The 15,325-nt window shown below is 44.5% G+C and overlaps 1 protein-coding gene across 1 annotated transcript in view; it reads left to right on the forward strand.

The window, feature by feature from the left end:
• LOC124778265 (delta and Notch-like epidermal growth factor-related receptor) overlaps nucleotides 1–15,052 on the forward strand; it is a 561,289-nt gene extending 546,237 nt beyond the window's left edge. Inside the window, exons 13-14 of the mRNA XM_047253631.1 lie at nucleotides 5,395–5,419; nucleotides 14,931–15,052. Coding sequence (XP_047109587.1) covers nucleotides 5,395–5,419; nucleotides 14,931–15,052 — 147 coding nt within the window. The remainder of the gene's footprint in view (nucleotides 1–5,394; nucleotides 5,420–14,930) is intronic.
• Nucleotides 15,053–15,325: the final 273 nt, after the last annotated feature.

Consider the following 15,325-nt stretch of genomic DNA (forward strand, 5'->3'; position numbering starts at 1 on the left):
CGTTTTTAAGAAGGTCCATAGGCGATAAATTAACTTTTTATACCTTCATGTAGAACTTTATAATACTTACGCCAGTAACTGTAACACTTTCTTTATTTCACGATTGCAATTTCGGCCTTCGGAAATTATCAAGTGCAGATTTTTGTTGCTTTAAGGTAGTCACATATCATGTGACTAGTGATGGGCTAACGAACATGAGTGTTTACAGACTGTGTTGTTTTATGACATATGGATATGTGTGCTCGCAATATCTAACAGCGTCACGAATGTGTTTAATAGTAATGCCAACGATATATAAAAATGTTAGCTTATTTTAAGTTGACATTACTTGAAGCAACAAAAATCTGCACTTGAATATGTAACAGAGTCACGAATGTAATTATAGCAATGACAACAAGATATAATGTGTAAGCTCATTTTAAGTTTACATGGCTTAAAGCCACAAAAATCTGCACTTGATAGTGACCGAAATTTCAATAGTGAAATAAAGTAAGTGTTACAGTCACTGGCGTAAATAAGATGTATTTTCTAAAGTCCATAGGAGAGGTGCACACAATTACAAACCTATATTGTTGATGTCAGTCTGATGTAGAATTATGGAAAATGATCTATGCTCATGAATTACGCTGTGTTTGGAGAATGAAAACCACCTCTATAAAAATCAACATGGATTCCGCAAACAAAGATCCTGCGAAACTCAGGTCATTCTTTTTCTCAATGAGATTCACAGCACCGTGTACGACGGCGCTCAGGTTGATGCCGTGTTTCTTGACTTCAGAAAGACAGTTGACATATCGAGTATCGGAGTGGATTTGTCTCTAGATTCAAGACTTCTTTCCAGATAGACCTCAACACGTCGCTCCTGACGGAACAAAATCGATAGATGTGAAGTGGAAGTGTGATAGGACCGTTACTGTTTACAGTTTATATAAATGATCTAGTTGAAAGCAGTGGGAACTCTTTAACGCTGTTCACAGGTGATGTGGTTGTCTACAACAAAGTAGTAACGCCAGAAGATAGTAACGATTTGCAGAATGACCTCCAGGGAATCCATGAATGGTGCATGCTCTGGCAGTTGTCCTTGAACGTAAATAAATGTTACATATTGCGCATACATAGGAAAAGAAATCCACTACTGTACAGCTGGACTGTTGATGACAAACAGCTGGAGACAGCGCCTGATGTAAAATATCCAGGCGTAACTACCCAGAGCGACCTTAAATGGAATGACCATATAAAACAGATAATGTGAAAAGCAGACACCAGACTCAGATTCGTTGGGAGAATCTTAAGGAAATGTAAGTCATCCATGAAGTAAGTGGCTTATAAGGTGATTGTTTGACAGATTCTTGGGTATTGTTCGTCTATCTGGGATGAAGTGCGGCGCTTTTCGTCACGTGACCCTTTAGCCGGTGTGAGAGCTTTACGGAGATGCTCAACGTACTACATTGGCAGACGTTACAAGAGAGGCGTCATGCACCACAGAGAGGTTTACTATTGAAATTTTGAGAGAGCACTTTCCGGGAAAAGTCGGACAGCTTATAACTCCACCCCGCATACCTCTCGGGTAATGACCACGAGGAGAAAATTCGACAAATTAGATCCAATACAGAGGCTTACCGACAATCATTCTACCCACGTACTATTCGCGAGTGAAACAGGATTGCAGGAGTCAGTCAGTGGTACAAAAGTACTCTACCCCACACGCCATTGCGTGGCTTGCGGAGTATGTTGTAGGTGTAGATGTAGAAATGAATAGCGTTCCCAAACCCGGTGCGTACTTCATTCATATGTTAGCCCCCGAATTAGTTACCTGCCAGTGCGGCAAGATGTCTGATTTTACTAGTGAATGTAGGATCTGTATGATACTTCGACATCAAGAGAAAGTAAGCATGACTGTGAAGCCGATCTGCTTTACAGGGAAGTTTCAAAACTGCAATTGAAAACGTCATTCCTGTGTAGGGAACAGCTCTTTCTCCAAAACAATGTTGTTACTTCGAATTCGTTTGAAGTAGCATAAGAACACATGGAAATTGGAGAAGAAACGTTTCGCAGCACTTTTGAAATGCTAGCGGCGGAACAACGAGAGCATTGCCCTCCAAGAAATCGACGAAGAAGGAATTAACCGAAGGAACGGCTTCATCTTCATCAGACGATTGCGAGTCCGAAGACAAATAGGAGAAAATGGAAAGCGATTTTTGGCTAGATTACAAGATTACGCTCGTTAAACTGGTGAGACAGCATCCAGCAAGGTGTTCGATAATTTGCAGTCGTAAGAGAAATAATTGAAGTGCAACCTGCTTTTATTGTTAAAACCATTCAACGGTCAAGATCGCATAAAATATTTCTTTATTCAGGACAACCGGTTTCAACAGACTTTGCTCTCATCTTCAGGTCTTTTCATATTTTTGTTGCAATACATGTTCATTTTACGCTGAACCTCACGAACAGTACGTCAAATGGATATGAGCAAATTATAATGGTTTGTCTTCGCTAAAATGTTTTCAAGTGTTTCAGCGAAAACAAACCTTTATAATGTGCTGTTTTGTATCCACTTCACATCTTGCACGTCAGCTTCTTTGTAAAACGAACATGTTTTACAACAAAAACATTTTAAAACATGAAGATGACAGCAAAATCTGTTGAAACCGGTTGTCTTGAATAAAAAAATACTTTATGCGATCTTGGCTGTTGAATGGTTTTCAACGTAATGGATATGTTGTTAGAATAATGTGAAAAAAACCGGCAGCGACATTCGGACGAGGGACTTAGCAGTTAAGAAAGTAAATGCGTACCCGCTCGGCTGCCGACTCTTTCAACGCTAGCTGATCTTACAAAATTTATAAGTACGCTTAAAAATTTTAAAACTCTATTTCCACGAAAACGAATGAGAGTTGTGTGCTTATGTTCACATATGTTGAAGTCCTAGCCGTGGCCTACACGCCCTGTCAATATGGGTCAAATCGGCGAGAGAATTTCGTACTGTCCCCTTTCGATTGCGATTGGAGATAGGGATTCTGATGAGCTCGGATTTCGTTGGATGCGTGGGAATGGACGTCAAAACCGACGTTTACACGGAGACTCTAAGTTGCGAAACTAAGTTTAGAAACTGCGCTGCCAGCATCCGCTGTGCACAGTTGCGAAAGTCGTTGACGAAGCGATTCAGTTTCGTGTCTTTCCAGCTTCTAAGACTAGGTTAAGTGGAGATTCAACACACGCTACATAAAGTGGGAAAACTGAGAAAATTGTTCATTCATGGACAGTTATGCGTTCAAATAGGTGTATGCAGGGCGTTAATTGATAAGCATTATCAGAATAAAGTGCGACGAAATACTGCAATTGGGAGAGCTGTTAGTGATACGAACGATGGGGGACTGACAATGTTTGAGTTAGTAACCATAGTACATTACCGGAAGTTTCATTTCTGTTAGGGCGATGGTGTTCCGGCAATCAAAGAATGTCGAAACTGAATCGCGTTTTAATGCCACCCGGTAGACAGCCAGTAAGCGATTTATGAAAGTAGTTTCAAAGCACTAATTTCAAGAAACGAGTATCGCATCTTAAAGTCTCCGTGTGAAGCAGGTTTTATGCTGTAGTTGCTCCCTTGCGTAGCTGCTTGCAGAGATTGTTAATGTGATGTTGCCCACGAAAGTTGAATAAATGAGGTCGTGGTAGCCATCAAATATAGGTGGTATAGCGAAACGATTGCAATTGTCATCTGATTGTGTAAAACATAGAGACTATGGAGGTACAATAAACGGTATCTTTGTCTTCAACGTTTGTATTATTCTGGGCAAAAAGTATAAGGAAAACTTAAGAAGAAACTCCATGAGGCCGTTGCTGACAGGAAGCGGAACGACACACTTTCCCTCAAGTTCAATCTGGGAATGGACTGTGGGTCTACATTGGAGATTTTATTACACTTCATTACGTATACTTACTTACTTACTTATTAGATTGGCCATGGTAACTGCACTCCGTCTTAAGCTTCGGCAATCAGCCTGCTCCATCTTCCTCTGTCCATTTATTCTTCTTCTCCAACGTGTCGCACCATCTTCATTTCCTCTCTGATCCTGTCAATCCAGGTCAGCCTTGGTCTTCTCTTTAGTCTGTTTCCCCTGATATCTTCTTCCAGCACCTCTCTGCTGATCTGGCCTTTTCGACACATTGCGTGCCCATAATACTTCTTTTCTCCTCTCTTCAGTCACAGCCATAATGTCTAGTGATTTGTTCTTCACTAGTCCAAAACTCTGTCTCAGAACAGCATTTTCAATTGTCAGGAAAGTTCTTTCCTTCTTTCTTTTTTTCTTTTTGTCTTTTTGGTCCGAGTGCAGGTCTGTGCTCCGTATGGGAAAACGGTTGTATTAAAGTAGATCCTCATCTTTGTGGACCTCGACTGAAGCTGGGAATTGTGCAGGCTTTCGGGCTGTAGATCTTGACCTGCTTCCTGCTTGAACTCTTGAATTTCCTGATTATCTCGTTCCGTTGACTGAGTACTGCCGAACTGTTAGACTGCTCGTATTTTATAACATACCACTGGCTGTTACATCGACCATTATTTATGACCTGTTGAAGATGGAGCATATGAGCATAGAAACTCGTTACTGCAACTTGCGGCTGTGCCTTTAATATTTGTTCCTGATATAGCACGATGTACTGAGTTAAAAGTCGGAATAGCATATATAGATAAATGTTTCGTAAAAGGTATCGTCCTAAGTGGGAGGAATTCAACGCTGCTTATAGAAACGGAAGAATTATTGGGAAAGTATTCGGGGACGTGGTGTTGAAGCACAAGGATTATCCTCCGCCGATCTCCAGTACCGAAAGTCCCACAATATCAGCTGATAACGGATAGGACCTCTTGCAGTCGTAATGGTATATTCAGCTGTCATAATAAACGAGTCTTGGGTGAAACTTCCTGGCAGATTAAAACTGTGCCGGACCGAGACTCGAACTCGGGACCTTTGCCCTTCGCGGGCAAGTGCTCTACCATCTGAGCTACCCAAGCGCGACTCACGCCCCATCCTCACAGCTTTACTTCTGCCAGTATCTCGTCTCCTATCTTCCAAACTTTACAGAAGCTCTCCTGCGAACCTTGCAGAACTAGCACTCCTGAAAGAAAGGATATTGCGGAGACATGGCTTAGCCACAACATGGGGGATGTTTCCTGTGAAGTGAGTGAAAATCTCATTCTGGAAACATGCCCCAGGCTGTGGCTAAGCCATGTCTTCGCAATATTCTTCGTTTCAGGAGTGCTAGTTCTTCAAGGTTCGCAGGAGAGCATCTGTTATGTTTGGAAGGTAGGAGACGAGGTACTGGCAGAAGTAAAGCTGTGAGGACGGGGCGTGAGTCGTGCTTGGGTAGCTCAGATGGTAGAGCTCTTGCCCGCGAAAGGCAAAGGTCCGGAGTTCGAGTCTCGGTCCGGCACACAGTTTTAATCTGCCAGGAGGTTTCTTATCAGCGCACACTCCGCTGCAGAGTGAAAATCTCATTCTGGAAGTCTGGAGTGATTGACCCTTTCACTGCTTATCGGGGTAGGCATAAATACTGAAACAACAAACACACATTACGATATATAATACGATATAGGAGACTCGATCATTTTCGAAACAGCTTCCACTTGTCTCGGAACGGATAAATGTAGATCCTATGTGGTTTTCCAGGGACTGTTACACAACTCTTCCGGCAAAATACTTGCCAGTTCAGGTAATGGTGATGGAGGTACGTACCTTCCCCTGTTAACCATGGTGGCCAGTGAAAATGCGACAAATCATCCCCATGCTCACAAAATCAGTCCTGAAGACTCGATGTTTGGGAACAAAGGTCCTGTTGTCACGGAAGGCCGCATCATCATTGCGGAGCAAACAAGGTACCACGGGATGGACCTGGTCAGTCAAAGTGGTCACGTGATACTCGGCATTGTCACTACCTTGCAGAGTAACAATGGGGCAGATGGAATACCACGATATGACTGCCAATTAGTCACCGAACCATCGCTACGTTTCACTCTTCGGACATCGACTCGGCCACAAGTTGGCAACAGGGTGAAAGAAGATCAGCTGTCCAAATGGCATCCTTCCAGTGCTCGATAGTCCAGGTTGGCTTTGGTACCACGTTTCCCGTTACGAGAATTTGCCTCAATGAAGTGTGGTTTTTCAATTCCAGGTCATCCACCAATTACAAGTTTATCAGACCCCACCTCGTGTTGTTTTGATGCTGACAGGTTTCTCGAGTACGACATTCAGTGTACGACATTCAGTTGTGCACTGACGTCTTCTACTGTCGACTTCATATGTTTCATATGTTCAGTGACCGTTTGTCACGATCACTCAGCACACACACACTTTCGTCAGCATTGCGACTTAGCGGATGATGTTTTTCCATTTCCCTGTATGCGGTATAAATATTCGTTACAGTGCCTCTTGAAATACCAAACACTTTGGCTTCTTTGGTTACTGAAGCACGCACCATACGAGCACCAACATTTTTCCCACGTTAGAATTTACTTAGCTCTGACATAACGCAGTCGCAACTATATACACTACTGGCCATTAAAATTGGTATACCACGAAATGACGTGCTACAGGCGCGAAATATAACCGACAGGAAGAATATACTGTGATATGCAAATGATTAGCTTTTCAGAGCATTCATACAAGGTTGCCACCGGTGGCGACACCTACAACGTGCTGACATGAGGAAAGTTTCCAACCGATTTCTCATACACACACAGCAGTTGACCAGCGTTGCCTGGTGAAACGTTGTTGTGATGCCTCGTGTAAGGAGAAGAAATGAGTACTATCACGTTTCCGACTTTGATAAAGGTCGGATTGTAGCCTATCGTGATTGCGGTTTATAGTATCGCGACATTGCTGCTCGCGTTGGTCGAGATCCAATGACTGTTAGCAGAATGTGGAATCGGTGGGTTCAGGAGGGTAATACGGAACGCCGTGCTGGATCCCAACGGCCTCGTATCACTAGCAGTCGAGATGACAGGCATCTTATCCGCATGGCTGTAACGGATCGTGCAGCCACGTCTCGATCCCTGAGTCAATAGATGGGGACGTTTGCAAGACAACAACCATCTGCACGAACAATTCGACGACGTTTGCAGCAGCATGGACTATCAGCTCGGAGACCACGGCTGCGGTTACTTTTGACGCTGCATCGCAGACAGGAGCGCCTGTGATGGTGTTCTCAACGACGAACTTGGGTGCACGTATGGCAAAACGTCATTTTTTCGGATGAATCCAGGTTCTGTTTACAGCATCATGATGGTCGCATCCATGTTTGGCGACATCGCTTTAAATGCACATTGGAAGCGTCTATTCGTCATCGCCATACTGGCGTATCTCCCGGCGTGATGGTATGGGATGCCATTGGTTATAGTCTCGGTCACCCCTTGTTCGCGCAGACGGCGCTTTGAACAGTGGACGTGACATTTCAGATGTGTTACGACCCGTGGCTCTACTTTTAATTTGATCTTCACGAAACCCTTTATTTCAGCAGGATAATGCACGACCGCATGTTGCAGGTCCTGTACGGGCCTTTATGGATACAGAAAATGTTGGACTGCTGCCCTGGCCAGCACATTCTCCAGATCTCTCACCAATTGAAAACGTCTGGTCAATGGTGGCCGAGCAACTGGACCGTCACAATACGCCAGTCATTACTCTTGATGAACTGTGGTATCGTGTTGAAGCTGCACTTGTACACGTCATCCAAGCTCAGCTTGACTAAAGGCCCAGGCGTATCAAGGCCCTTATTACGGCCAGAGGAGGTTGTTCTGGGTAGTGATTTCTCAAGATCTATGCACCCAAATTGCGTGAAAATGTAATCACATGTCAGTTCTAGTATAATATATTTGTCCAATGAATACCTCGTTTATCATCTGCATTTCTTCTTGGTGTACCACTTTTAATGGCCAGTAGTGTAGAAAGCTTTTATGGCCACAAGCGACACTTGCATCGACTGAGGACATTCGTGGTCAAATACAACAGCGCAACCTGCGGGGCTCGCTAGCATCTGCATTTATGTTCAAGTATGAATTTCTGACGATGTGTCTATAATTTTGTCCAACCCCCTGTATGTCTGCCACGATTGGTTATCAGAGAACTGGAGAGTATTTACTTCATGTTATTGCTATGTTTCACTGTCGTAAAGGGAAACGTACTTTTCGTTAAAGAATACTCATAAATCTTATTTCACCGGTGGGTTGTGCTCTCTTCTTGTTACATTGTTAAACCTCCGCTCATTATTGTCAAACTGAGTCGGTTCGCGCCATCAGATATCAAACCAATCAGCAGATTTGTAAAAAGGTCTACTGTCGCGTCTCCATGGGTAATGCGAGTCAATGAATTCCAGGCTCGTATTGATGTTCACCTCGTCAGAAGTGGTGGCCATACTGAGCACCTGTAACGTAGGTTAAGATGCTCAATCAACTGATACGTGGGTCATTTTTTTGTGTATCTTGTTTTTGCGCAGGTACATATGAATAACGCTGTAAGGGCCACCGCTCTCCATGTTGGAAAACGAAACGGCAGGAAATATATTTTCGTATTGTTAGATCTAACTACGACGTCAATTAAAATAACCGTACACTAGTATCTGTCAGCCCCCTCCCCACAGCAAAAAATGTAGTAAAAGTATTAAATTGCAAATGGTACTCTCGTTCCATATCAACAGTTACAATTCCCATTCCACTAGTGGCCAGGAATTGTACAACTCACTAATTACATGTCATTTGTTGCCACACCATCTCGACGATGCAGATTAACTGTTATGCGTTTCATCTGTGAAACCACTGTAGCAGTTGATGTCAATAAGAAGATGTGGCTTCAACGTAGTGATGTGCCATCCCACTTTGGTACTAATGCCCATGAGCACATTAAGAACAGATGCACTTAGTGTTGCGTCGGAGGGAAAGCTATGCCTCACGGCTGCATAATAAACCCCTTGCAGATTTTTCGCTGTGGGCTTAGATAAAGTCGTTGATAAATGCAACATCAAAAGAAACAGAAGAGAAACAAATAGGTAGCGAAGTAGTTGGCTGTTTGATTGTACGACACACTACACCGATGCTTCAAAGAGTGTTGCAAAGTTCTGTGCACCATTGTAATGCATGCAGCAAACCTGGTGGTCGTCATGGACAGTTGTAATGAGGTTAAGATGGTGGTATAAGGTTTAATTCGTTTATGTCGCTGAGAGAACTGAGTACATATTTACGAAATCTGCTCGGATTATCAGCAGAGTCGTTGGATCGTGTTGTCGCAACGTTTTGGCTATTTTCCTAATAGTCATCTCATGGTGAAGTGTCGTGTACGTATCCAGTTCGTTTGTTTATAGCCGCGGGACCAGAGATTTTTCTTCCATGGGCACGACAAGTGTGTCAGTCGCACGGTTCCGATGAAGGTTTCGTGGCAAAGCTTTTTTTTGGTGGGGGGGAGGAGGCATGGCGGAAGACAGAGACGTGGAGGGGGATCCAGGCGTGAAGTCCTGGTATTGTCCGTCTATTCAGTTACCTGTCTCCACCGGTTTCACATAGAGGCGTTTCTGGCTTACTTTTTACAACGCTCGATCCAATGCAACCGCCGCCCCAGTTGTCAAAATCGTCAAATTCTCGAGCGTGAACTACCTCCTTGATGTCTGTATTCCAAACCCCCATGGCGCTGCATAGCACAAATACGTGGCCTTCGTTGATGCTGTGATCTGTGGCTGCAGATTTGTCTGTTAGGCTGAAGTGAACGCACCTCACATGCTCCAAGCAGTGCTGTGCGACGCATCGCTGCGTCCTGGCCGATGTACTGCTTTTCACACCCACAACTAGTGCTGTGGACGACAGGTGCCCATAGCCTAAAGGCCATTCTTTATTTTAATTGTTGACCGGAAAATAGTTTCATTGTGTGTTTCTCCACTAGCGTGGCACTCTTGGCCCTTCATGTGTAGATGTAAAGGACATAGATGTAGATTATTTTTGTTGCTGACGTCTATGGTGTATTTGTTGGATGTAACCTGTAAATTGTGCGCAAAATGATTCAGGTCATTTCCTAAAGATGTGAGAGGAAAACGTTATATGTTTCTGTTTATCTGAATGAGGCCTTGAGACTTTAATCTCGACCATGATCATCAGCTGGAATCTGTAATAATTTGTTTCTGTTGACTGTGTCAAAAACTTATTTTGAGTTAAAGGAAGGTAGTATTGAATTTTCTTCGATTTTCTAGCAGAAATTTCAATGAAAAATTTCAATTTGGACTGTTACTTTTTATTTTAGTGTAAAGTACAACTGATGAAGTTAAAACAGGTAGTTTTTAAGGCACATGGCTGGTGAAAGGACAGAGCCTTGGGGAACGCCTTCAGTGGAGGGAAAAGGTATAGTAACTGGTGCTTTGTTTCAGCTACGTCCACTGAACAACACAATTAAAGCCGCACTTTTTTGACACACCTGTAATTGTTCCTCAGTGAGACACATGTTTCAAATTTGGGTCAAAGGTGCCTACAATCTTCCTCTGTAATGGTTCAAAACTGTGCCGCCCTGATACGTCACCCTCGGTCTCAGGGACACTTCATACAGGAATGTATCGATGCTTGTGGAGAAAAGGTCACAGCTCGGAAGTTCATCTGACGTGCAAGGTAGATTAATGATGTCGTATTGCCACCAAATATCACCACAATTCCGCCCAACGCCATCATGGACATGTGGGAACCATGTCACGCACCTACTCCAAACTGCATATCATCCATCCTTCTGATGCCTCTGCCATTGGGTCAGAACCGTTACACCCAGCCTCGAAATCATGCATTTCTCTTACGAATCGTCGAGGAAAACAATTCATGCATACCAACACTCAGAATCGACATGAAAAGTTCCCATAAAGTAGTATAAAGTGTGTCAGTGAAACCATCCATTCCCTTGTTTCTCATACATTTAGGGGAAGGAAACTGGATTGTGCGACTGCAACCCTCTGAGCGTGATCCTACCCACATGGAGTGTAGCGCTACCGCAATTTTTGATCTGGTAAACAGGATGAGAACCTCTAGGGACTGCTCAAAAGAAATTTCAATCTGGTCCTAAGTAGCAAAGGCTGTGTGGGCTTTTGTAACCCTACAGTTCCGCGTCCTTGTGTGGCGTGATCACATGCACGTTGGGATGTGCGTGCATAAAACGGCAGAACATCCCCCTATGAACTCCAGTTGGACAACAGCCTCGGTGCCATCTACGCACCTTTGCTGAGCACGTTGAAGATGACCTGTCAGAGGCTTCGACACCCATTCAAAACAGCGGTGCCTCGAAGCTATTCTTGCGTCTGAGTGCAGGCTACCGCTTCGACACACCTTAGATATGACACGCCCACGGTGGCTTCGAGTAGAATTGTAATGAAATTTGGTGACAATGTGACATCATATACCCACCTTACAGTTTACTTGAACTTCTGAACTGCGGTCTTTTTTAAGGGCTGTACGACTGTCTAAAAGTCTTTTTTATCAGGACCAGGCAGAAGACCAAGTTGAAATTTATGTCAAAAACTTGGGTCTTTGGCCTCTTGGCTGTATAATAAGCGTTAGCTTTTAAGGCAGTCCGGTTAGAAGATACGGCTATTTGTGCGAGGCAACGGCCTTGCGATAGTGGATACACTGGTTCCCGTCAGATCACCGAAGTTAAGCACTGTCGGGTGTGGCCGGCACTTGCATGGGTGAGCATCTGGGCCGCCATGCACTGTTGCCATTTTTCGGGGTGCACTCAGCCTCGTGATGCCAATTGAGGAGCTACCGACCGAATTGTAGCGGCTCCGGTCAAAGAAAATCACCATAACGACCGGAAGAGTGATGTGCTGACCACACGCCCCTCCTATCCGCCTCCTCAGCTGAGGATGATACGGCGGTCGGATGGTCTCGATGAGCCACTTGTGGCCTGAAGGCGGAGTGCTATTTGTGCGACATGTTTTGATACTCGCAAACTCTCTGATCAAAATCTACACGGTATTCTGCCAGTGACCCAGTATCTTGAAATTCCGCAAGAAACAAAGGTTCACACTGCAACCTAAGGAAAAAGTCCGAAAATTGTTAATCTGTATTTATATCGGACAATTTTTTAAAAAAATTGCTATCACACTGTCTATTCATCCATCTGTTAAGGCACCTTTTTCTAGGAAAGGGTAGACGTATCGAGTCGAATTTTTTGTCACAAACCAGGGTCTGTGGTTGATTTGCAGTCTAATAAACGTTAGCTCCTAAGACAATGAAATCAAAGATATGGCCATTTATGTCCCATATTTTGATACTCGCAAACTCACTCATCAAGCCCTAAACGGTACGTCTTGTTGTCCTGGAATCAAGAAAAGCAAGGTTTCATAGTACAACCAAAGGAACAAATCCGAGACCTACTAACTTGGAATTGCACTGAAGAGCCGAAGAAACTAGCACATCTGCGTAATATCGTGTAGGGCCCACGGAATTACGCAGAAGTGCTGCAACACGTAGTGTCATGAACTTGACTAACGCGCGAAGTAGTGCTGGAGCGAATTGACACAATCAATTCTGCAGGGCTGTTCGTAATTCTGTAAGTGTACATGGGGGTGGAGATCTGTTCTGAACAGCACGTTACAAGGCATGCCAGATATGCTCAATAATATTAATTTTTGGCGAGTGTGGTGGCCAGAGGCAGTGTTTAAAGTCAGAGGAGTGTTCTTGGAGCCACTATGTAGCATTAGTGGACGTGTGGGGTATCGCATTATCCTACTGGAATTGCCCAAATCCGTCGGAATGCACAATGGACATGAATGGATGCAGGTGATCAGACGGAATGCTTACGTACGTGTCACATGTCAGAGTCGTATCAGAGCTCCCATATCACTGCAACTTCACACGCCCCAGACCGTTTCAGAGCCTCCACCAGCTTGAACAATGTCCTGCTGACACGCAGAGTCCACAGATTCATGAGGTTGTCTCCATACCCGTACACGTCCATCCGCTCAATAGAATTTGAACGAGACTCGTCTGACCAGGCAACTTGTTTCCAGTCATGAACAGTCCAATATTGGTGCTGATGGGCCAAAACGAGGCGTAAAGCTTCGTGTCGTGCAGTTATCAAGGGTACACAAGTGGACCTTTGACTCTGAAGGTCCATATCGATGATGTTTCATTGAATGGTTTGTACGCTGACAATTGTTGATGGTCCACCATTGAAATCTGCAGCGATTTGCAGAAGGCTTGCACTTCTGTCACGATGAAAGATTCTCTTCAGTCGTCGTTGGTCCCGTCCTTGCAGGATTTTTTTTTCCGGCCGCAGTTATGTAGGGGATTTGATGTTTTACTGGATTCCTGAAATTCACGGTACACTTCTGAAATTATCTTACGATTAAATTCCCACTTCATCGCTACCTCGGAGATGCTGTGTCCCATCGTTCGTGCGCCGACTATAACACGACGTTGAAACTCACTTAAATCTTGCTAACCTGCCATTGTAGCAGCATTAACCGATCTAACAACTGCGCCAGACACTTGTTGCATTCTACAGGCGTTGCTGACCTCAGGGCGGTATTCTGCCTGTTTACATATCTCTCTGTATTTTAATATGCATGCCTGTATTAGTTTCTTTGGCACTTCAGTGTATATTACACAAAAAAATTCTTTTTTTTATCATAGTGTATATCAGTCCAACCGCTGTTAAGCCCCATTTTACTCTGGAACGTGTTGACGTATCAAGTTGAAATTTACATCACGTACGTAGATATATAATCCTTTGGCGGTGTAAAAATGTTAAGCTTCTAAGTCAGTGCAGTTAAAAGATATGATCATTTACGTCACACATTCTGATACTCGCAAACTCAGTGCTTAAAACTTATAGGGTACTTCACCTTGATGTAGAATCATCGAACTTGGCAAGAAGAAAGTTTTGACAGTAGAAGTAAGGTAAATGAATCAGAAAATTGTGAATTTGTAATTAGATCACATTAAAACTTGAAGTTCAAACATTCTCGAAAGTTTCCAGAACAAGATTTTCACTCTGCAGCGGAGTGTGCGCTGATATGAAACTTCCTGGCAGAGTGCGAGTCTCGGCCTGGCACACAGTTTTAATCTGGCAGGAAGTTTCATATCAGCGCACACTCCACTGCAGAGAGAAAATCTCATTCTGGAAACATCCCCCAGGCTGTGGCTAAGCCATGTATCTGCAGTATCCTTTCTTTCAGGAGTGCTAGTTCTGCAAGGTTCGCAGGAGAGCTTCTGTAAAGTTTGGAAGGTAGGAGACGGGATACTGGTGGAAGTAAAGCTGTGAGGACGGGGCGTGAGTCGTGCTTGGGTAGCTCAGTTGGTAGAGCACTTGCCCGCGAAAGGCAAAGGTCCCGAGTTCGAGTCTCGGCCTGCCACACAGTTTTAATCTGCCAGGAAGTTCCATTCTCGAAAGTCTTGAAATCCCCCCCCCCCCCCCCCCCAGTATCAATGTCGATAACATATAACATGCAAAAAATTTCGAGTTCCTCGATTCCTGAAACAGGTGAACTCTCTATTTATATATTTAAGTTTGTACGGAATCCCGAGTGCATGAGTTCAGGTCACACCTCGCCAATTTCTTCACATATGTCAACATCTTGCTGTTTGAAGCGTCGCAAAGCCAAAAGATGATGTTGAAAGACGGCACGCTTTTTCTGCATTACACAGAGAGGTTGCATGCATCTTTGCGTCAAATTTCAACCTTACACGTCACAGTGGGAGACAGTTACAGGGTTTCGAAAAAGTGATACTTTTTTTGGCGCATTGTGTATACCATGTTATAATTTCAGCATTCCTCAGAGTTCGATGTCTTGTGCACGCTTCGACATGTCGCGCTGTGACCTGCGGAGTGACGGGCGCAGGACGCCTTTCCTTGGCCGCAGGGGCAGCCGGGCCTCCATGCTGGAGCACGACCGTGAGAGGGAGCGTGACCGTGACCGAGAGCGCGAGAGGGGGAAGGCGGGGCCCGCGGGGGGCGGCGGCCGCTTCCCCGCGCTCGACACCGCCGAGATGTACTACACGCTCGACTTCAGCGACAGCCAGAGCTCGCCGCTAATCCAGTAGAGTATTGGGCCAAAGGCATTCTGGTTCAGCTGGGCCCACGCGCGCGCGCACACTGGAAGCCAGCCTCAGCAGCAGCCGTATGTTTACGTTTGCATAGTGCTACTCGCAGCAGCGCATGTGTTCCCGAGGAATCGACATACACACGCAGGACGGAGAACAAAATACTAACATTCTGTTACTTTTACTGGCAATCGCAAACTGCCTCCTGTAACGTCAACACGCCCTCAAATTTCACTGTACCAAAACAATATTTTCTGTTTCTTTTCAGATACC

Source organism: Schistocerca piceifrons, chromosome 1 (genome assembly GCF_021461385.2).
Source record: "Schistocerca piceifrons isolate TAMUIC-IGC-003096 chromosome 1, iqSchPice1.1, whole genome shotgun sequence".
Classification (NCBI taxonomy): domain Eukaryota; kingdom Metazoa; phylum Arthropoda; class Insecta; order Orthoptera; family Acrididae; genus Schistocerca; species Schistocerca piceifrons.